Source organism: Sciurus vulgaris, assembly GCF_902686455.1.
Source record: "Sciurus vulgaris genome assembly, chromosome: 15".
In the NCBI taxonomy this organism is placed as follows: Eukaryota; Metazoa; Chordata; class Mammalia; order Rodentia; family Sciuridae; genus Sciurus; species Sciurus vulgaris.
The window spans coordinates 67,361,587-67,386,374 of NC_136476.1; the positions used below are offsets into that span (position 1 = coordinate 67,361,587).

At 39.3% G+C, this 24,788-nt stretch overlaps 1 protein-coding gene across 1 annotated transcript in view; it reads right to left on the reverse strand.

Annotated features, from left to right (window-relative positions):
• Positions 1 to 16,227: 16,227 nt before the first annotated feature.
• SVEP1 (sushi, von Willebrand factor type A, EGF and pentraxin domain containing 1) overlaps positions 16,228 to 24,788 on the reverse strand; it is a 184,634-nt gene continuing 176,073 nt past the window's right edge. The window contains exons 46-48 of the mRNA XM_079112549.1: positions 23,981 to 24,076; positions 19,943 to 20,036; positions 16,228 to 16,619 (exon numbers count right to left, since the gene is read on the reverse strand). Of these exons, the coding sequence (XP_078968675.1) occupies positions 16,598 to 16,619; positions 19,943 to 20,036; positions 23,981 to 24,076 (212 nt within the window). The 3' untranslated portion in view covers positions 16,228 to 16,597. The remainder of the gene's footprint in view (positions 16,620 to 19,942; positions 20,037 to 23,980; positions 24,077 to 24,788) is intronic.

Here is a 24,788-nt window from a genome sequence, read left to right on the forward strand (position 1 = left end):
ATTTAGGAAAACTGTCTCATTTGAGCAGCTTACTATTGGGAAGAGATAGGAAGAGGTGGCATAGCATTGTTAAAGGAGGTCTATACGTGCATATGATTGTAGGCAAAATTTATAATGTTATAAATATGCAGGCACCCTTTATTTATATTTATATATGTATGTGTACATACATACATAATACCAAGTCAAGAACTTTCTCAATTGATATAAAATATAAAAATAATTGTGGGGAGGGAAGGCTAGGAAGATATTTGAAGCTGGAGTATATAGCACCATACTTCAAAAGTTTGGAAATTATTATGCTAGAGCATTTAAGGTGGAAGTCTCAAGTCATATGATTAAAATTACTTTGTATAATTAGATATTGGAGGCATAGATTAAGCCCATGTTTGCATTGTCTAAGTTTAGGAACTCAAAGAAAGGAAACTAATGGTTGTTATTATAAGGAGAGTCATGCTGGGGAGAACATCCTCTTATAAATAAGTTGATCTGAAATCAATGATACATTGGTATGGGTGCATTGATAGATCAATATGGGTGCAAACTATTTGTGTTAACTAGCAGAAGATAATGGGAAGCGACATGAAATTGTGGGTTATAAATAAGGGGGCTAATTCAAGTTGCACATGCAATTACATGTAACAAATTCTGTATTTCGTAACTATCTTGTGTCTCAATAACTTGGCTTGGTGGTGTCACACCATCTTATAGAAAAAAACATGGTAATAGTGGAAAAGGCAGATTGTCTCAGGATGAAAATAATTTTAAAGTGGTTATTTTTCTTCCAGTTAACATAATAGTTTTTCAAAAATAACAAGTATTACATCACTTTCATTAAAAGAATAATATATGTTCTTGAAGAAAAGAGTAAGAAAATTAACCCATCACCCAAACAGAGAAAAATAATTATCAGCATGTCATGCTTTTTCCTGCATGACAGCTATTTACAAAATTGGGAATATGCTATAAGAGGACAACTTAAATGTGCTTTGAAAACACTTTTTAAGCAAAAAAAAAAAAAAAAAAAAAAAAAAAAAATCTTTTAAGTCATTAATTTTCATCCAGATGTGGTGGTGCATACCTGTAATCTCAGTGATTCAAGAAACTGAGGCAGGATAATTGCAAGTTCAAGGTCAACCACAGTAACATGATGAGACTCTTTTTTAAATATAAAAAAGGGCTGAGGATGTAGCTCAGTAGTAGAATGCCCCTGGGTTCAATCCCTCACCCACATGCACATGGGGGTACATGTGCATGTGAGACCCTAGTTGTAGGTGCTGCTGATTCAATTGTGAAGAAGAGAGGCATGGACTTGACCCTCCTGCAGTTTCTGCAAAAACATTTTCAGAGAATGTCAGTGTTTTCAGTAACCATATTCTATATCACCAAAGATATTTTTAAAATTTTGTATTTTTTCAGTTGAGAGGAAATAGCCCTTGTTCATCTCCAGTCATTTGTCAAAGTGAAATTAAGAGATTAATGCAAGAGGGGTTATGGGTGTGGTTGAGTGATAAGGGTGATCACCTAGAATGCGTGAGGCCCTGGGTTCAATCCTCAGCACCACATAAAAATAAAAGAAAGGTATTGTGTCCACCTACAACTAAAAATATACATTAAAATATTAAAAATTATATTAAAAAAAAGATTAATGCAAGAGACATCCAATTCAGTGCCCTCCCATTATCCCACAAGACCACACCCTTGCATAGCAATAACACCGCTTTATGGTAAGAAACTCCTTTCCTGATGAAATACAACTACCAAAGGCAGTCTTCCAGGAGGAACTTTTAGCTTCTATAAAATCTTTGGTGGGTGATGGAACTGTATTTATTACTACCGAGTTGGACATGAGCTGCCTATTTCTACTAGTTATCCTTAACTAGTCTTTACAGCAAGACCATTTGTGTTCCTAGCTGAATGGTCAGCAAACTTTTTCTGAAAGATCAAGATAGTCACATAAAACTAGCCAATAGTAAAAAACGAATGGGCGTGACTGTTTCAATAAAATTTTATTTATAAAACTTAGCACTGGGTTGAATTTGGGCCACAGGTCCAATCTAAGACATGGGTCATGTCTTAGATTATAAAATAGTTAATCTAAGAGAAAAAAATACCTAAAGAGCCATAAATAAATAAAAATGTGATTCAGTATTTACCAAATGGAACACAATGGTTCATTCTGAAATGATGGAATCATTCTGGATTGGGGTGAGTCACATGATCCTGTGGTTAAGGGGGATGAATCAGATTGTTCTAGAACCATTAGAATTGCAACTACTTTTTATACCTCTCAGGTTACTAATCAGTCTTTAAAATTTTCATGTTAATTAAATTTAAAGAGGCAACATGGTTCCATGGAAAACATACTGAATTCTGACAGAATGTGACAGAGAGAAAGCCATTTAATCTCTTATGAATAAGTATTTTCACTTGTACTTATTTACCTCAAACCAGGTTTCTCTGGCACACTGGTGTTCTTGAGTTGAACTGAGCTGTCTGCTACTGAAGTGCTCCACCAAGTACTGTTTCTGGGTGTGTCTGTGAAGGTGTTTCTGGATGAGATCAGCATTTCAATCTGTGGACTGAGTAGGCGGCTCTTCCCACCATGACGAGGTATCTTCCAATGTACCAAGGAACAAAAAACAGGTAAGGAGGAATTTGCCTCTTTCACCTGCTTCAGGGCTTGAACTGAAGGTCTCGTCTCCTCTTTTCCTGTCCTTGGACTGGGATTTCTTGCTTAGCTCCTTAGGTTCTCAGGCCTTTGGACTTAGACTGAATTTACCATGCCAGTTTTCCTGAGTCTATAGGTCTGGAGAACCTTGACTGATGAACGCACTAATAGCCCACATGGCTTATTCTGACTTATAGTCAGACACTGCCTACCCCAGAATGTACAATAAGTGACTAACTGCTTTAGTAAGTCAGTAGTTCATGTTTCTTCAGGGACACAGTGACTTCTGATTACTCCAAACCAAAACACGTTTGAGATCTGCTGATCTATAAAATGGGGCTAGGATGACTCACCACCTCCCTCACTGAGTTGTAAGGATCAAATGAGATTATCTATGGAAACTGGCTCTGTCAGCTATGAAGTGTCCACAAATGTGTGAGATTATTTTTGTCATTCATTTAACATTAAGCTAACAGTCACTGGGCTCCTACGTGGGGGACATAAAGGTGAATGACACATCGAGATATTAGAAGTTAAACAGAACCTAGGTCTTACTAGGCTTAAGTTTTTTGAAATGGAGTTTCTCTATGGCCACCTTGGGGAAAATCCTCTTTCAGATTCTGAGAATACTATTCCACCATATAAGCAAAAAACTGAAGTAGAGGATTTAGGGCACACAGTTCCTTAAGCTACCTACTCTCTCTCTCTCCGTGGTTTTTTTTGTTTGTTTGTTTGTTTGATTTTTGTCCCTCAAACCATGTTTTTGCACATGGAATGTGACAAAAAAAAAGGAGCATCTGGGGCACAGAAGAGGTAGATTTCAGTGTACACAGGTCCGTTTTTGGAAGGTTTTGGATGATCAGGTAGAGGGTTCAATCTCGACTCTCCTGTCCTTTGCCACTGCCATTCTTTTGAATGCTGCTCCTTGGGACATGTTACGATCTACAGTGCACAGTATGCTGTGGGTGCTACAGGATGTGGGAAAGGCCGCACAGGGCACGATTCCTAGCCTGCCAAATATCAACTTTCTGGGACAGAGACACCTTATAAGGGCGTCCCTTGACACTGGAGCTGGTAGTGAATCACCCAGCCTTGTCACCTGAAAGTAGTTTGGTGTTCCCCTCCATCCCTTCCCCACTTGCCTTTCTGTCTTCCTTCTATGCGCCTCCTTCAAGAGATAAAGAGAAATCATGGAGCAGAACCAATGCCAACAGGCCTGAGAAATCCTATTGTCATTTTCGAAAATTTGGAACAACATGAGTCGAAGTCTCAAAATAAAACACAAGGCTTTATCTAAGTGGGCCCATTGGGGGAGTCATGGGAGCAGGTTAGGAGTGACTGGAAAGAGAGAAGGAAAGATCTGAGCGTCAGAATTTCAGAGAAGGGACCTCTGGCCCACCCTGGGGAATCTTCTCTAAAAAGGATTGGATTTTACACACGGTCATTGTAAGGTACTGGGATGAGCCTAGTGGTCCTTGGTGATCACCATACTAGACAGTTGAGACAATGGTTGTGTGGGGAAAGGCATTCTTGTAGGGGTGCCAGGTTAGTTCAGGCGCAGGTAAGGGCCACTGAGTCAAGACCAGACTCCGGGAGTTGGGTAGAAGCAGGCTTGTGGCGAACAGCCTACGAACTCGTTTATTGTAGAAAAAAACATACATTTTATAGACTTTTTGCCCAATCACAATGTGCCACGGGGGATCAGACCACCAGGCCCCTATACAGGTTCCCTTGTTAACACTAGGTCAATTTGGGGGCAGTTGTTTACTTTCCTAAGTGGCCAGAGCGGAATGCTCCTCTCCATAGGTTTTCCTGATGGGCGTGAATGTGCGAAGGCTTTCCTTTTACACACTTGAGAGGTTCACAGCTGCTAGCCAAGACTTAGGATTTCTCCCAACACATTCTTATTTGCTTTTCAAACAAAATTACTGAATCTTCTTTGGATCATGCATGATCGTGTGCGTGTGTGTGTGTGTGTGTGTGTGTGTGTGTGTGTGTGTGTTTGCCCAAGAGAGAAAATAGTCATTATGTTCAATAGCACAGAGAGGAGAGTGCAGCCCTAAGTCAATGTCACATAATTTTACTATAAAGAATAGTTGATGAAGGAATCTGGTTGGGGAAAGACTCCAGGCAGAGAAGCCTCTTAAAGAGTCAAAGGCTGGGGACCTATTGCTTGGTTGAGTGAGGATGCCCCACACATGGATCAGGCCCTTTCGTTCCCATCTCAAACACCCTCCCCTCTTTGATGTGAACAAGTGGCATTTCCCTGACCTTCAATAAAGTCAGATGCAGGTGTACCTTTAAGCTCCCTCTTCCAACCACATGGCTGTACCTAGGAAGCCTGGCTGTAACAGGGATGTGCAGTGCTTTCTCATACCCTTTTATTATAATCCAGAAAGATCATGAAGAGGATGGCCAATATGGTAATCTATCAGCTATTCTTGAGGCTGCAATTGGAGAGACTCTAAGCTGAAGGAGGGATGTACTTCCGGAGGGAGGAAGGGCTGAAGGCAGTGACCACAATTCTTTTTTTCACTCTCTCACCAATGACAGCGTCCCTCTGGTTAAGTCCCCCACTCTCTTCTGAGACTTATTTTAAAAATCTGAAAATCAAGAGGCCCTGGTCCTTAGAGATCTGAAGGGATCCACTAAAGCCCTTTCTCCTTCCGGTTACAACAATGCAGAGAGTTGTGCTGTCCGTCAGGCTGGCCCGTCGTGAATCTTACAGCAGCAGCTGATCAGGGGAAGGGTACATTTCCTGGGAGAGGACATGAAGCTGAAGGTAACTTCACCAGAAGAAACAGGAAGAAAGATCTCTCCAGCAACAGGAAGACAAAGAAGGGTGCAGGGTGTGGTCCCAATACTGCTGCCAAAAAAAGGTGGGCCTCCAGCTCATACTCCTGTGAATCACCAGGGAACCTGATGACAGGCTGACATTGGGTGGAGAAGGCAGTGTTAGTGTATGAAAGTGGTGAGTCTGTTGTAAAAGGCATCCTAGGGGAGGGAAGCTGGGCCCAGCCAACCACTCCTTCCATGTTCTCCACTCGGCCATTAGGGGAGCCAACCAGGGGCCAGGTCTGTAGGGCATTGTACAGTCACTCATATAAACAAAAATCACAATGCCCAGGAAAAGAGCTTTTCTCAAATCAAGGTTTGTGGTTCCCAAGAACTCACCTATTGTGTTTTCCTTGATTCTGATATTTATTTTTTATTAGAGATAGCAGGGTTTTGAGAACACAGCCTAAGCTTAGTCACCAAAAAGCTGTTCTCAGACTCAGAAAATACCTGTTGAATCTTGGACCAGTAACTCACCTAAGCTTGTCTGTTTTCAAATGCCAAATATTATGTTGATATAATGCCAAGCACTGAAGATGTAATTTTAGTAGTTTTTATTGAATCTACAATACTGTGTTTATAAGATAGACCATTACATTGCCAGTTGTACTCTGCCAGGTTATAGTAAGGAGCATTTGCTTTTCAGAGAGGTCAAAATGTGAAAAAGTATTTTGGATGAATGGAACACATTAGATAGCATAAGTGTTGAATATTGTGATTTTTATTTGAGTTTATATCTGCTACATAGATACTGTTTTATTGGAGGATTCAGTGAGGTGCCTGTGACCTAGACTTTATTAGTCCTCAAGGCTCTTTTCTAATCCCTGGATCCGAGGGCTGAACACCAAGCCTGTGGAACCAAGTGGGAACAGTCACTGGTATTATGTCAGTAGCAGAGTCACCAGGTAGAGAAGTTATAGGAAAATTGATGGTCTTGGCCCACGCAGAGCATGGCACAACAGGCCAAGGATGTACATTCTCTTCAGCAAATTTCCAAGTACTTGACAGAGCACTTATCTCCATACTGACTCTTCATTAAAGGAAGAGGTTTCGGGACATTAAGTCACCAAATTCACAAGAACGTATCATTGCCTTGGACAGTACCAGCAATGTCCCACTGTGAGGTGATAACACTTTCTGTTTCCTTGGCTGAGCTCAACTTCCAGTATTGTTGGGAAGTTTCCTCCAGTCAAGACCAGTTAGATGGACAATATGGAGTTAGGAAATATGGCTACAGGATTGCTTAGATTACAATCCATAGATGGGTAGTGTGGCGGTGGGACTCATAATTGAGAGAAGTGGACTGATTCAGTAAACTGCATGAGTACCTATTATCTGCGAGCCTCCTTAGACCTTACAACAATGGAGTGGACACTATTACTGCTTCCATTACAGGACAGAGAGGACAGCAATGCGTTTGAACAAGCACTTTGTGCAAATCGTGGGGCTAGTGAGGGGAGGGATTGGGATTTTAATGTAGTAGTTGAATTCTTGTGCTTTTAAACACTGTACTCATAAATAAAAAAATAAACCTTTCTATTATTGAGATTCAGACACATAAAGTAGCCCTGATGTAAAGAGAGAAGTGCTTTAATAGAGATATACCCAGAATGCTGTGGAGCCCAAAGGATGAAGCAATTAAATTCAAGGCTCTTACAAGTTAATAAGCAACTGGAGCTTGAGAATGAGTCAGCAACACTGTCGTTTTAACAAGGGACACATCTCATTGTTCAATAACTTCAGAGCATGGATTTTCTAGATACAACGCATTTGTGTTCCTGTGGATACAAAAACTTTCTGATGGGCAATTTAGGTTGTTTGGAAATAAAATGAAATGAACAGCTTTTATAGACAGCATGTGAAACATGTTATTCATAAGGTTAAAACACTGAGTGTATTAAAAAATGAACAGCAAATAATGATGGAAATGAATATGCATATGCCAAAACATGTACTCTTTTTCTTTAACCAAAGAAAATTTCATTTTCAAATGACTTCTGAAAGCCTCATCTGTAGATCTGAATATAGTTATGTCCTTGCCTCTTCCCAGAACCTGCTGAACCAAACTAGCCTTCAAGGTAACTATTGTCAATTTTATCTTTTAGGTTTCTTTTGTTTTTGACACTGGAAAGACAAATTATGAAAATGGAATTAAAAATGAAGTTGTTTTTCTCTGAGGAAATGTGTGCGTGTGTGTGTGTGTGCATACACAAACATTATCTAGAATATTGCATTTTTGATGAGATTGAACTCCTCTAACTTCTTTGTTGTTATTAAATTGTATGGAAGATTTCCCCCTACTTGTCTTATTTCATATACTGTGCTTGTCGTCAAAGAGGGAGGAAGATGGGCAAATGATAAATGTCTGCTGTGGGCTACCCTCAGAACCACAGTGGAGGGGTAATTATTGGCCAGGGGGAAATTGGAAGGGCATCTACTCTATAAGAGGAGGAAAAGACAGCAGAAATAAAAAGAGTCAAGCTAATGAATTAAAGTGTACTATATATGAGAAGATGAAATTAGGGAAGAAACCAGAAAGAACTGTCTGGAATGGTTTGCAATTTAAGTATAAGAGGGGAAACAGGAAAAATAGAGCTTAACTTCCTATTCTTGTTAGCTTTTCACTCCTGGTTGTCTTGGTACCAGATTCTGAAGCCACAGGAACTGTATTAAAATCTAAAACATTAAGTCAACATAGTTTGAAGAGGAGCTACCTGTAGCCTAGTTAGCTTCACTTTGGGGTAAACTCTTGGGCTGGTAGACTAGACCTCAAAGATTCCTGCTTCTCCAAATGGGGAGAAGGATGACTGGCTTGTGCAGATTTGCTTTTGCTTCCGTGTGCTACAGAATTGGCAAAAGAGGAGTGAAATTCATGAGATCACAAAACCAGACAAGGGCTGTGCCTTCCTGTCGCTGTCAGGTTGTCAGAGTTTGATGATCTCAGCAGCCTGTGTTACATGAGGAATCAGCCAGATTTTGTGCTGATGCCCCTTTCAACATGCCTCCAGAGCCTCCTCAGCCCCTGAAGTCTACCTGTTTTTGCTACACCACACGAATAGGTTTATGGGGTTCAAGTGTAGCAAGGTGTGACTTAACACCAAGGTCATAAACCATTCTGACAGGGATGAAAAGATTTGTGGGGTGTGTGTGTGTGTGTGTGTGTGTGTGTGTGTGTGTGTGTGTGTGTGTAGGAGAGGTTCTGGATATATTTGACCTATTGCTTCTTGTTCTGAATATCAATACAACAGAGCTGGATATTCACATTGGTTTCTCTACTCACTAGAAGGGACCCTGGAGTGGGAAAGCGCAGGGCTCACCTCCCATCATCCTATGTCCACTGGCCTCGGGGTGGAGGCGGGAGGGTTTAGAAAAAAGCCAATGGCATCTAAGAACTCAGGCCAGATGGTAAGAAGACCAGAGTGGGGGACCGTCACTGTGCTGGAGGGGTTGGGTGGGAACCTGGAATAAAGGAAGGTGGAGCAGGTGAAAGAAACATCTCAAGATGAGAACATGGCATATTCAAAGAACTGAAAGTCATTCATCATGAGTCTTCTCAGTGTAGCAATTATGACTTAGGGAACATTTTGGGGCTGTCCTTTAAACATAGCCTGAAGTTATTTGGTGGAACTCTCATGTAAACCAAGGCTGCTTTGTGATTAGGAACATTTTCTTTTGCAAACATCGGAAACACAGGCTGTAATACTAAACTATCATAGTTACAAAGCTTACATGGGTGGAAACTGCCAAGACCAGAGTCTGGAAAGGGTGCCGTTGGCTGACTGTTCTGAGTCCCTGCCTTGGGCTGTCCTTACCAGGTCTTGTAGGCATTGCTTCTCTGTGCCCTGGTTTTCTTAAATGTGAAGAGGGCATTTTGCAGAATTCACTGAGACAGGTTGGGGAGGGGCTGAGCAGAGGGAAGGGACACCGATGTTTATTCAGCCATTGCTCAATGTTAGACATCCACGTAGATTTTAATTCTCACAACTTTATGAGACAGTGTAGGAGAGAACACATTTTAAATTACAAACCAGAATATGAACTCTAAGGTGTGCAAAAGGAAAGACTTTGGGAGTATCTGCCCCTTGACGCTCTCTTTCATATATTCTCAAAAGGGCTCTTTGGAAGAATGTGGTACGATTGGGAAATGCATACTGATCACTTTGGCTACTGTTTTGTGGTCTTTGCTTTAATCCATTCTTTCAGGTTCTTCCAGTTTGTCAGTTCTCTATTACCCTCTGACAGGATACACTTTAACTTACAGCAGCATGAACTCGCTTGAACACTGCTGGGAAAGTAAAATATCCAGCGGACATAATGAAAGGAGGAATCTCAATGATTCAGAAAGGTGAGGATCAGGCATGTAATTAGACAGGTCAGGACTTAGGAGGGTGGAGTGAACTCACTTGGAAATGGTTTCTACGTGGAGTGGGTGTGATCCTGGGGAGGGGAGGGGACTGGGCAGCAGTTTGTACCATAACACTTCCAGACACCCAAATAGCCTGTATCTCCATGTGGCTCTTTGAGTGGCTTGACTTGGTTCTCAACCCTTAAAGAGTTCAGAAATATTCCACCTTGGATCATGTATTTGATTACTGCAGTTAGCAATGAGAGGCTACTGTGCCAGGGAAGGTCTGCAGTCCTTACAGTCGAATCAGCTTTTCATGGTTTTCAGAAGAGTCTCAGTCTCTCAGGTTCCATTCCAGCTTACACTATGGGGCCGAGTTACCGTGAATGGGTTACCTTGAATGGGAGAACACGAAGGTCTGAGGTTGCTGCCACTCCCTTAAGGTCAGTTAGGAAAGAATCATGAGTAATTACCTGTAATCCCTTCAAAGAAAGAAGTATTGCTGCTGCTATATTGGTTGCTATGGAAACCTTAGAAAGTGATTTTGGTATAATTTGGCTGGTAAATTTGAGATCATATAAATAACCATCTCCTATGGACATCCCTTGCCTGGAGAAACCACAAAGTTATAAGGATATACTACAAAATACAGAATGGTTTTAATATTTTATTTTCAAAATTCCTTAATTGGATCACCAGTGAATATTTTCCTCCCGTTAACACAAGTGGCTCAAGATTAACTGATGATTTTCTCTTGATAACAGCTTCCATTTTCATATTAAACTAATAACCCTCTTAGCCCGAACTCTAAAGATTTCTGAAGTAGTGCTTCAACAAAACTAAATGGAGACTAGATCTTTAAATTGATTTGATATCTACCAATGTATATGCCAAGTTAATTAGTGCAAACAGAAAGAATATTTATATACACATACACATAAGGGGGGCTTTTACTTCAATTAATTTTATGAGGATGATTACTTTTTATGAATATGAAAGTATATTTACAAATATAAAAGTAATATATCTTGATTGAAAGTAAGTCAGAAATAAAGAGAAAATCTGAATAAGAGATAAAAATCCATGTCCTAGGGAAAACCATTATTAACAAAGTTTGGCAAATCTCTTTTTGTGTGTATTATAAATGCACAATTTAGGTGACTGAGAATATACTATAATCACATTTTATATTCTGTTTTCAATGGAACACATTTTTGCCATAATGATTTTTCGTGTCATTAAACTCTTTGTAAGTGTATTTACAAAAACTTAATGGTTTCATACTATTCAATTCTCTAAGTAAACCATGAAATACATACTTATTCTAGTTTTTTTTAGTCCTCTGCATTGCTGATGGTTCTTGATAATATTAATAATGCCCTGATTATTTTTATGCACAAATATTTACCTCTAAGTCTAATTTCTTGATGGGATTGCTTGTTGGGTATTTGCTGAACTAAAAGGTGTGCATGCACATTTAAAAAATTTTTAATACTTTTGTTGTGGTACTAGGGATTGAACATAGGAGTGCTTTACTGAATACATCTTCAGCTCTTTTTTTTTTTATTTTTGAGACAGGGTCTTGCTGAGTTACTTTTTTTGATGATAAGAATATGGAAACTTCTCTCACAAGCTAAAAATTAACATTGAAAATGGAATTTTAAAGCCAAAAAAAAGAAAGAAAGAAAGAAAGAAAACCATACACATGACAAAATAACCTTTTAAATAGATATCCATGAGAAAACATTTTGTTTTAGGCAGAGACATGAACAAGCAATTCACTAAAGAAGAAATACTTGTAGAAAATAAGAATTCTCACTAACAAAAGACATGCTAAATAAAATTATCTAATTTTTTTTTTTTTTTTCAGTGCTGGGGTTTGAACCAGGGCCTTGGTGTTTATGAGGCAGTCACTCTACCAACTGAGTCATATCCCCAGCCCAATCATCTAAATTTTTGTCTGCCAATTTGGTAAACTTTTGGTGGCAGTGGTGGTGGTATTTATTTTAATGATAATATAAAGTTGGCTATTGATAAAATAATTCTCTGGAACCTCTGTAGGGAATATAAACTAGTCCAAACTAGTCCAAACTTTCTTCAAAACGATTGACAGCCAGGTATGGTGGTGCACGCCTGTAAACTCCCAGCAACTTGGGAGAAGAGGCAGGAGGATCACAAGTTCAAAGCCAGCCTCAGTAACTTGGTGAGGCCCTAAGTAACTTAGCAAGACCCTTTTACCATGAGAATAGTGCTCTCAGATCTCACGAAGACTCCAGCCGCTGTGCCCTGACTTCCATGACTGTTTAAGCTCTGAGGCTGCATGCACACTGCCCCAACCAGAGGCTGAGGGAGGCAGGTATACTAGGCTGGCCTGCTCCTGGGGGGACAGGGTCTCTGATGATCGTCTTGCAGAACGTTTCTAAAAACTGCATTGCAGTAAAGATGCTTCAACCTTCACTCCTTTTCTCTCTCTTTTACTTAGGGTCAGGTTCGACTGGGTCTTGAATTGGCATTGAATCTCTTTGGATCTTGAACTTCCTGTAAAGGCCCTTGTGTTGAAGGTCCATGTGTTCTCCGCTTGTGGTTCTGTTGGGAGCCGGTGGAACCTTTGGGATGTGGTGCCCAGTGGAAGGCAGTTCGGTCACTGAGGTGTGCCCTTGAGGGGGATATTGGGACCCTGGCTCCTTCTCTCTCTCTGCTTCCCAGATGCCATGAGTGAGCAGACCTCTCTGCCATGTGCTCCCGCCATGATGCACTGTGCGGTCACAGGCCCAAAGCAATAGCCAAGAGAATGAATGAAACATCTGAAACCTCTTCCCTTAAGCTGATTACTTAATCGACTTTGTCACTGTGACAACAAGCTGACTAACACAATCTGATGACTCTCTTAGCTTCTTCCAGTTCCTAGCCTATTTTCTCTTGGAGACATTTCCTCTAGAACATTTCTTGTCAGTCTCGTCCTGTCTTGGCTGTTTGGTAGAGGACCCAGGCTAACAGTGAAGGCGTCCTTTGTCATATATTGTCTTATATGTCCTTGGATCTGCTTATAGGTTATCTATTTTCCTGCTGTAGACTTTTATCTGGCTTTTTATAGGTCAATACTAATTGAAATAATTGTTGAAGCTTTGCATTTTAATATCTGGTTAATTTAATTTTTATTCTGCTCTACATTCTTTTAAATTGTTCTCCACGCAAATTGTTATACTTCCATATAATGCCTACCTTTATTTTCTGATTTGTTATTATTATAAGACATCTATAAAATTAAAGACAATCTAAAGAAGAGAGGTAGTCTTCAATTCAACCATATAGATACAATCATGATTTGTACTTGTTTTTGTTTTCTGTTCTTATTTTAAAAATTAGGCTCACCTAAAATTATCAATATTTTCTTTTTCATATTTAGCATGTTTAACATCATTAAAATATACTTTGCATGAATTTTAGGGTTGAACATTATTCCAGACTGTAATTGTGGACTATTTCAATTATTCTTTATTGTTTACATTTGTTTCTTAATTTTTCAAGATATCAAACATATATCACAGTGTGATAATGTCCCCAGACTTTAATCTTTGTGTAATAAGGAGACTTGTAATATCTTGTAGAGAGCAGAGGAAAAATAGAAGATCTAACTCTTTTGTTTCTCTCTCCTTCTAACCTTGCTTGATTTTGCTACTTTCTTTCTCTTTTCCAGGAAGCCACAGGAACTTGACATCTATTTGACCATAATGCAGCTAACCTGTTGGCTTAGGACAATTGCTAGTTAGTTTCTACTGTTGTTTTCATCAGAGCATTAAGCATGATGGACATTAGTTGGAAAAGGAGAAGCTTCACTATAGAAACATCCAGTTCATCTGAGCTTTAGAAATTTTATTAGGATAGATATTAGCTTTTCCAAGTGCCTTCCCTACATCTATTGAAATGATCACATGGCTTTTAGTCTCTGAGATTCCTGTGACACAGGGAAGAAACTTGATTATGATGAAGCATTTTTTTTCATTTTTGTGGCATAAGACATATTTGATTGTCATGAATTGATGGATTTGTTTTTTAACTATTGAGTTGACTGTTTTATGTTTCCCACGTGGCTATTTAAGAATAAAGAAGTGGTTTTAAAATACAATGAAAAAAACCCTCACAGATATTTGAGTTCAGACTTATCTGTACTTTAAGTTCCAATGCAAGTGATTCTATAATGTTGGGGATTTTTCCCTTCTCATTTTCATTATGCATAATTTCAACCGCTTTCTGACCATATGAGTATGTTAAGATTTGGGGTGGTGGTGCTTGGAATTGAACCTAGAGTCTTCCAGAGGCTACACGCACTCTACAACTAAGCTATACCCCACTCCCTGCATGTTTTATATCCTGATTCCTCCCCTGCATTCAACCTTCTACCACAGACATTTTCCACGCTATCGCACTGTATCTTTAAAATATTTTTTTAGTTGTAGATGGACACTACACCTTTATTTTTATGGTGCTGAAGATCGAACCCAGGGCCTCACACATGCTGAGCAATCCCTCTACCACTGAGCCACAACCCAGCCCATATTGCCCTCTTTTGAAGGCTGCATAATATACAATCCAGTGTCATCAAGGTAGTACAGTTTAGGGTTCCTTATTGATGGATATTTTGTCCATGCCCATATTTTCACTGATAATAATAATGTTAGGATGAGCTTTATTATGCCTAAAACTTGCTTTGGGTTTCTGTTGACTTTGTCATTTAATGGTTATGTTACCTAACTTCTCAGAACCTGACTTTCCTCATCTATAAAATAGAGATAATAATATATATCTCCATAGATTTGTTATGAGGCTCCAAAGAAATAATGTCTGTAATATACCTTGTGCACTTAGTACCTAGTGGCTGTTCCAGAACTGGGCTGGAGGCTAAAATACGTGATTGACTTCTTGTAGTTATTTATTTTAATCTTTTTTTTTTTTTTTTTTTTTTTTTTTGTTGGTATCAGAGTGACATTTGGCAAATGTTTGGTAAATATCATTCAATATTCATCATTTTATTCTGTTTGTGGGATGATAGTTCCTAAAACATGGGAAATGATTCTCCCTTAGAAAATTCACTAGAAGGCATATTCAGGACAGAAGATTTTAAAATAACGCTTTACAACTATGTATAGCGTTATGAAGATGTGACTTGATTTCTAAATTTGTATTCTTTCCAAACCTCACCTGTTCGGCACTTCACTTTCTTAAACTCTGTGTAACATGACTAGTTTGACTTACTGTGAAAATACAAACCTTTCAATCTCTTCAGAGTAACCCAACACAAAAAATTCTACTCAGCAGGTATACTCATTGGGTAGGTACTTTGAGAACTGAGTGAGAGTTGTTTTCAACTGAGGGTTGTTTCCCCTAACTTAAAATTTTCTGGTACCATCTGTCTTTTTATTACTCAGACTTTTAAGGTCTGTTTTATGTTTTAATGATTAGAAATGACAAAGATCAACATAGTGTGGAAGTTGACAAACTAAAAATAAACCAATCAAAAGTTAGACTCTAAAGCTTGTAAGACTAGTCAAGAAAGTGAATGTCAGGAGAATGGAGTCAGTGACTGAGGGGAGAGAACCACTAAGAGAATCAAGATCGTTTTCATCCTTCCTGATTCCCCCACAGTGCTGCATTGTACCCTGTTGTCCTGTGCTTGAGCAACTGTCCCAGGGAATGGAAGCGAGTTGATTTTGAATATCCTATTTGAAAACAAAATCTAGGGTTTGGCTTTATTTTCCAGAGTCTGATGAAGGTATTTCAAAGAGTGGGGACTGAAGGACGGCTCAACTTTCTCTTGGGCAGTTGCAATTTTGTTTTTTGTTTTGTTTGTTTTGTTTTGCAAGGAAGGACCAGGAGCACAGCTTGACAAAACCTTTCCCATTTGTCTTTTCCCTATCTTCACTTTCTTGTCTCTCTTCTCCCAAAGCCGTGAGTTGTAATGTGATCCAGGTATGGACTCCCTATTAATCTTCTAGTTGTTGCATTTCTTATTTCAGCTATGACAAGGAAGGGAAGCATGAGAAATTGTAAACCAAGGTCATTTTGCTTTTTCCCCTTATGAACTACATCAGTGTCTATATCTTTCAAAATATTGGGAAAGGAATTATCTAGGCTACCCTCAACACCAGGACAGAATTCTGTGTGGAGGGTCCTAGGTCCGCAGATTCAATAAGAGGAAATCTTTATTGTTACACGTAGTGCAAAGATGGTTCCAGAAGGAAGGAATCTCCTTGATTGTAATTGCTTGGTGCACACCACATGGGATGGTGCTGTGAAAGTAACGTAGATGAAAGATCATGAATGTTCTTTATTATTATTCCCTGGCCACCTCATAAAATGGCACTGTCCAGAAATATAATATTTAGTAGCAAAATATATTTTAATGAAAAAATCATTTTAAGTAAAGGAATAAAAATGTGTTCCAGGAATTTTCCCAATAGACAGCAGAGTATGTACACTTCATGAGGGTGGAGCAGCAGCATCTATTTCATATAATTTTTTAATATAGAAAATACAGGCATATTTAAAAATGGAAACATGTAAGAAAGGATGTTGCAAGAAATAACAAAATATATCACAAAATAAAAAACGTAAATTTCAAATAACAAGTTTGCTAAACAAAATAAGCCCCAGCACCACATTGGACCTTCTTCACGTAAGTTCCAGAGTCCCAGGCGCTGCCAGGAAGAGATGATCCTGCTCTGGGGAACTGGTTGGTTATGCTGTGGTTAAAACCCGGTCCTCCTTTTCCTGGGGGGAAAACAAACAGATTCAAGAGAAAAAACCAAACTGAAGAGGCGACTGCTTTGGGGGAGGCTGATTGAGAAACGGGATTTAAGATCTTAGACACTGGCCATGATCTATGATGATGGCTGGGTGGCTGGAGGGCTGGCGGGGTTGGGGGCGGTGTGCACAACAGATCTGAGAAACAGCAGACCTGAGTTTCAGCCCTGATTCTGTCACTAGTTTCCTGTCTGACAATCCTCTCTCAGAGCACCACCAATCTGTGATTTTTAATGATAGTATTTGTTTAAGATCAATTTTTGGAAGATGTGCACAGAGAACAGAAGAACCACAATTTCTAAGAACTGGATTACCTGGGAGCAAGACCAGGCCAGTTGTATTTACCAGGAAAGAAGGTTACGGGTTGATGGATTTGATGGATGCTATAAGACATTTCTCCACCTGCTGCCACTTATGCCAGGAACTTGCTCTACTGTCAGCAAGTATTTCTTGAGCGTCTATTTTTATGCCTGCACAAGGACTAAGCATAGACTCCTTAACACATTCAGTCTCACGGGAAAGAAAAGAAAACTAATTATTTGTGACCATTTATTGTACAGATGTCTCAGAAACGCTTCCTCCCTTCCCATTGTAGGGAATCACACTCTACCTGCTTTTCTTCTAGGAATTGCCAACTTCCTCTCCCCTTTACCCAAAATGTTGCCAAAATTACCCTTCATATTAGTATTACATAACCCAGCCTAGCACCACGGGTGCATGCTGGACCTTAGAATTAGTCTACACCTATTAGGGTCCTGCTCCCAGATTTTTAACCTGGGACAGTGTGTTTTATCTCTGAATAGTGAACGATGACATGTAAAATGTGGGAGCTGTGAGCCATTCTGCCCTTCCATGTGAACTGAACCGCAGAGAAAGTCACTCTGCAGCCAGATAGAGGATGCTGAGGCTGCTCTCCAGTTTGCCATCCTCCTGCCTCAGCCTCCTGAGTCTCTGGGATTACCAACATGTGCCACTATGCCTGTCCAAGAATTTATTTCTTTACCTAAGTCAGTTAGAGTTTTAATAAGAGAGTCCTAATAAATAGGGGCCTCCTAGAAGAACTGATTATAGAATAAGAAGGGGGAGCCTGTTTGGTCCTCTGGGTGACTAAGCCTTTCCTTGTCTATAAGATAGACTTTCCATTTTAACTTGGCTTAGTTTTTCTTGGATTCTTATATCAAATGTTTTGAGAAAAAAAAAATCTGGGTTCTGTTCTCTTTATTACTAGTTAGTGTTTTTAGATAAGCTCACAAGTACCCTTTCCCTGATCAAAGAAATGCTCCTGGAGGGACATTTGGATACATGGAACCATGAACACTCCAGCTTTCCTCTTTTCTCATGTAAAAATGAAGGGTTGAAATATAAAGTCTAAAATTACAAGAACATTATATCTATTGCTTGTTGTTTTTGAGCCACTGTTTTCTTTTCTGACCACTCCCACTCTGCGGCTCTCCTTAAACTCTCTGGGCTCCGCTCTCGGGTGCACCTGTGTGCTGTGTCTTGGCAGCCTCTACCTACGTTGGTTCATTCCAAAATTCTCTTTAGGGTTCTGCTTATTTTTTTCTCCGTGGAGATGGCATATACTGTGATTACATTAAAAAAGCCACAGGCACAAGACAGATTTTTAAAATTACATTTAATAGCTTTAATAGTTATTAAAGCTTTAATAGCTTTTTCATTTCTGCAAATGGACTTTGACATCCTGTTCAAAATGATACAATAACAAGTGGAAAATTAGAGTTGCTCTCCATTAACTGATCTTCCTACTTTAAAAAATGAATGTGGTAATACCTCTTTGTTTTTAGTTAGTCCTGTAATATGGGGGTAACTGTACAAAATAAAATGTAAGTGATTTAGTATAGTATGCATATCTAAAGTCTTAAAATTCAACTGATAATATGCCAACACTGAGGATGACAGGTGCTGAAAATAATTTATTCATGGTATGGGGCCATATGTCCAGGATTTCCTGAGATTTAAAAAGCTATAAATGATCTTAAAAACTATTTTCTTTTGGATTTATTTTTAAAATACTCTTCTCAGTTCTACTGCTTATCTGAACAAAAGTGAGAAAATCATTAACAGAACATGTATTTACATATTTTTTCTTGTAGTCAATGAAATACTGTGTCTATAAACACTAAAAAGACAAGGCAAAAATAAATATTTTCTTATCAACTTCAACACCATCCTTTATTGTGATCAAGAGCTCAAACATCTATTAAATCATTTTCAATAAAATATATCGAGTTCATTATTCATTTTATATCCTTGTACCCGGGGGATAAAATCTCTGTTCAAGAAGATAATCTATTTATTTAACCCTTTTTTTCCTTTTTTTTAAACTACAAAAAGAAATGGAATACTTCATGAATTTATGTCGTCCTTGAGCAGAGTCTATATTAATCTTCTCTCTAAAGTTCCAATTTTTTTTTTCTTTTGGGTACTAGGGATTGAACTTGGGGGCACTCAACCACTGAGCCACATCCCCAGCCCTATTTTGTATTTTATTTAGAGACAGGGTCTCACTGATTTGCTTAGTACCTCACTTTTACTGAGGCCGGCTTTGAACTTGCTATCCTCTTGCCTCAACTGCCTCAGTTGCTGGGATTACAGGCGTGTGCCACCGCACCTGGCTTATTTGTATATATACTCTTCACCAACCCTCCTAATCATTTTAACATCTGTCACTAGTTATTGTTTTTTTTTAAATATTTTTTTAGTTGTCCATGAACCTTTATTTAATTAATTTACTTATATGTGGTAGTGAGAATTGAACTCAGTGCCTCACACATGCTAGGCAAGCTCTACCATTGAGCCACAACCCTAGCCCCTAAAGTTCCAATTTTAATATATGTGCTGATGAAGTGAGCCAATACTGTTTGTTTTCAAGATATATATATATATATGTGTGTGTGTGTGTGTGTGTGTATTATATATACAATTATATATATAATATATATATAATTGTATATATAATATATACAATATAATATAATATATAATATCATATTATTATATAATAACATATTATAATATCATATTATAATATTATATAATATAGAATATATATATAATATATATATATATAATTTTATCTGTCAGTCCTGAACTAACAGTTTTGAGCTTTGGCTCTAATTCAAATTTAGAGTGCATATCTAGATATTTTGAGATACAAAAAGTCAAAAAGTTTGCACTCGAACTAGGGATATCTTCTGGCCCTTCAGATAAAGGAACTCTGGATTCCAGTCTTTATGTTAAAGGTGCATTTTAGTTCTGAGTTGTCTTACCTGGAACAGTCGTGTCCTGTCCAAGCCGAGAGACAATGGCATCTGTTTGGTCTTACACACTTTCCACCATTTAAGCAGGGAGACTGGCAAGTAGCTGGATGAAAAATTCAAACATTTGTTTAATTAACACTCGAAAATTCCAGAGACGTCTCATGGGATAGGGCTTGTGTCTACTTCCTGCAGCAGCTACCACTCTTCCTCATACACTGTTTGCATCATCCATTTCTGTCACTCCACTTGACCTTGAGAATTTAGGCAATACCACTTCCCCTGTCCCCGACTAAGCTACTCCATTTAAGCCCCAGGTTAAGTTCTCCCTACTTATTGAAAGCTTTCTGCTCATTCCAAGTATACTGATTTTTGTCTTCTTTAATTATTTCATTTATGCAAATGTCTGGCACTTTGCTTTGAACAGTAAATTTTTTCATTTGCTGGACCAGGTTGTGCAACTCTTGAAGAAGCTGGCTTTACCCTCCACGATTGGTTGAGTGATTAAGTCAGACACCAACTCTTAGGATAATAACTCCGCCACATGGATTATCTAAAATAACAGATGATTCAATAGTCCTTTGTATTTGACTCATTTTGTGGCTTGTATCAACTTTAATTGGAATTACAGAACCTGAAGTAGGGTTAAAAATGAGTCACAGATGAAGCCCTTCGAGAATATCCAAAGATTTACTGTATAGGTATCTTTCTCACAAATCTGCAGTGTGTGAGCCCTTTCTTGGGTGAAAAACTCGTCTTTGGTGAGATATAAATAAACATCATGTCTTTAGTTGTTCATTCATAAAATATGGGGGAAGTGTTTAAGAAAGTACCAGGTGCTGGATAAGCACAGGGTGGAGAGGACAAGGGGGGGGGCAGAAGTAAAACACCAGACTTTGCCCTGGAGGGTTCTCTTGGTAAGTTAAAGAGAAATAGCACACCAGAAAAGTGCACTTATTTGCCATTTATTAAGAAAATAAATGATAAAAAAAAAAAACCCATAATCTAAAACCAACTCCCACCGTTTCTGCTCGCTGATATAAGAAAATATTACTCCTTTTTAGGGGAATGTTGGTTGTCTTAATTAATTCATCATTATTTTTACTTCCCTGTTGAAAAGCCTAACAACTTACTTCTTTCTTAAAATGTCAGGGTTCCATTCTGGGTCACTTCTCATGCCACCTATCTTCCACCCAGTCTTCTGTATTCTGCCTTGAATGCTTTTCACTGATGACTTATGAATCCCTAAATTCGATCCAGCTGTGCCTTTTGGAAACCTAAATTATCACACAGCTGCCTACCCTTGAATTTCCACAGACCCACCACCCCCAAACTCAGTATGCCCTTCCTCTGCTCCTCACTTAGCTACCCCACCCCCACCCCAAGCCTGTGTCTCCTGGCTTCTCTAGCTCAGTAAATGGCACCACCTGCCACTCCTGCGGCCAAACTGGGACCAGCATTTTTGACTCCTCTTGGATCTTTACCCCCACAGCAAATCTGTAACCAAGTAACATTTCTGCTACTTTTCCTCACTTTTCTCAGTTCCACTTTTGCTTGGTGATTGTTTTTCAGATGTTGTAGCTTCTTGTCTCTTCTGCTTCTATTACCTCCAGTTAATCTCTACTGTAAGTCTTGCTTTCTGCCATTTTCCACAGTGTTGTCCAAATCTCTTCTCCAAAAGAAAATCTGATTACATAACTTGCCTGCTTAAAACCCTCTTGCAGCTGCTGATGGTCTCAAAGCATAATCCAGCATCCTGCACTCTGTACACGCATGTTTCCTGATCTGACGCTGCCCATCTTTACCGCTTCATTTCTGGTCAGACCCCTCTGTTTCCTCTGTGGCAGAGCACACCTGTGTGTTTTATGCCCCACTCCTCTGACTAGGATGATCTTCTCAATGACTCACTTGCTCTTCCTTAGATTTTAAAACTATGAAGACTTTTCTGAACCTGGACACTTGGTCAGAGTCCCGTTCTCTAGAATTCAATGAACCTCCCTTTTACATCTTAGTTATGCACTTACATGCCATTCTGCATCCCTTCCCCTTTTCTAGATTGACATCCTGGAGGGAAGGAGTTCTGCCTTATATCCTTCATGTGCTTAGTACTCAGGAAGTGCAGGTAGGGTCTATGCTGAGATCTTGATGCGAGATTTTTAAAAAGGAAAACTACAGGGCTCATTGTCAGCAAGGAGCTTAATCTAGTTAGAGAACCAAGGAGTGAAAAGAAATAGAAATAAATCAATGGGGCTTTAAACTACATGATTCTAACTGTGCAACATCTATAGAAATACAATGTCAGAAAATAGGTCATTGTGATACACAGCAAGTTTGGAGACAGGAGGAAACTGGGGCAGAGCTTTGGAGGCTGGGTAAGGTTAAAATAGGTAGAGGAAAGAGGGAGGCAATTGGGGGTAGGGAGAAGGGGCTCCCTGGGGTGGGGGTAATGAGGAAGCCATCATTGCAGAGGTCAGTGTGTGACTGGTGGGATGGGAAGTGGGTTGTGCTCTAGCTGTGTTGAATCTGGTCTGTGCAGCATCCTATATATCAGAACTCAGACTGGATGTGGAGATAATAGACAACCATCCTAGGTTCTTAAACAGGACAAAGACATGCCAGAAAATGTATACACATGATATTAAGCCTGGAAATGGAGCTGAGAAAATCAACTAGTAGATGCTGGCCATGATCCAGAGAAGAGGTCTTTTACTAGCTGGTGACGGTGGGGTTTTCGAGGTGATACTGTGTAGGAAGGAACAAAAAGAGATGCTGTTGATCTCAGATGAAGCAGAGGGAGAGTCAAAAACAAGTCACTCATTCGGAAGATTGGTGCCACCTCTGAAATAAATGACAGGATGCCTGGAGAAGGGCAGGGGTAGTTTGCAGGTGAGTTCAATTTTGGGTGCAGGGGAAGTGTGGATAAATATCTAGGTGGATTCATTTTAAACAAACACTATGTAGATTGCTTTAAGAGCCTTGATAAAGTCTTCACATTTAAACTCCAGGATGATTTTTCTTTTTGGATTCATGGAAGGTTCAGTCTGGCTTTAGGCAGGATGAAGCATGTAGGATTTTGCCTGTGATGTACTATCATTCACTCTCATTTCCAAGCTTTACTCTAAAAAAATGTCCTGGTTTGGAATCTAAGTTACATGGTCACCTGACAGTGTCTGCAAACCTGTTCTACTTTGAATTTGATCCACAGAAGTGGTATAAATGTTTTTACTGGAGGGATAGTAGAGTGTCAAAGTTCACACCTAATAAATAGAGAAAGCCTTATTCTTTGGACAGATGCTTAAATTTTTAGAACATTAAAAAATCCTGTCATTTAAAAACTGATTTATGTGACATTTATGGAAATACCTATTATATTTGGGCACTGGGGATATAAAGACAACAAAGAAACATCTCTGCCTTCAAGTGGCTATGATCTAGTGGGGGGCCAGGACAAACAGATAACCAAGCAATTAAACAGATGTCAAAGTAAAGCGGACTAAATGCTATATTTAAGGTAGGCAAGGGCTGTTTAGGGGACAGTTTTTTACTGTTGTCTATGGTAAGGAACTATCTCATTGATGAGTTTGGTTTTCCACTTTAACAGAAGTCATATTCATTTATGACCTCTTTTTTCCTACATAGTAATCATGAACTAATTTAACTTCAGAGAGGTTGAGATAAATTTTCTGAATCTCTGCAGAATGTCTTGCTCTACAGGCTGTAAAAGAGTCAATGAAGGTGTTTTTCTTCTGCTATTTTAGGGCACTTCCTTTTCCTTTTTCTTTTTCCCTTTTTTGTGCTGCTGGAAATCAGAAGGCTGGCACTGTTCTGCCCAGCTGCACCTCCAGCCCAGATGCTGCTCTTTGGCACAGGCTCCTGAACGGTGTTTGTTCAGGCAGTCATCCAAGTCATCATTCCAAGGATGGTCTTGAGAAGTCCGAGAATCTTTGGAAACCTTTTGTTTCCACACCACCTCTGGGCCTCAGTTATACTTGTCCACATCAGGCTTCATGGGACCAAGCCACCAAGAAAATAAACTGAATGGAAACCTACCTGTATGACAGCGGGACCCAGTCCAGCCAGGTGGGCAGTCACACTGATAAGGGGCCACGCAGCGACCACCATTCAGACAGGGAAGAATGCATATTGCTAAAAAAGAAGGGAGTTGAAAAGAACTTGATCAAAATGCACATGCTCTGATATGTTCAAGTATTCAAAAGACGATTTTGGGGCAGAGTGAAACCTTGCATGACCCAGTAGAGAATCTTCCCGTATGTGTTCTGCTTGCTAATGAGAATCACTGGGAAAACACAATCAGGAAAGTAAGTCTGGATCCTGAGCCAGATATAATGAGGTCCATGCCAAATGCACTCTTTGGGTGCGGACACAGCGTAATCAATGTCTGCTAAGTGCTTTGCTTCTACTCTTCACCAAATAAGTGATCTTCATTTGACATCATTTCAAATTTCCATGACAAATTATATTAAATGCTCTAAGAGGGTTTGGTTGCCTTGAGGCTCTTCTTGAACTAAATGTGAGAATGTGAATCAGATGGACTATACTGTAGGCTAGCATTTGCAACATTTTAATATTAAGGGGACAGTGTGCCTTTGATTTTCTAGGAGTTGAGACCTGGTGGTGGTAGAATCAGATCTCTCCTACATCTTCCATGACAATCATTCCTCCTCCTGGAAGAGACAGAGCTTATTTAAAATATGTGAGATTGTCTGTTGTCTTGCTCCTCACAGTGTAGTTGTCTAACAAATAGAACTGGCTTTATTTAGAAGTTGCCTAGAAGTGGGGTCTCAGGTCCCAACCCAGATTCATTGAATCAAAATCTGCATTTTAATAGTATCTTCCA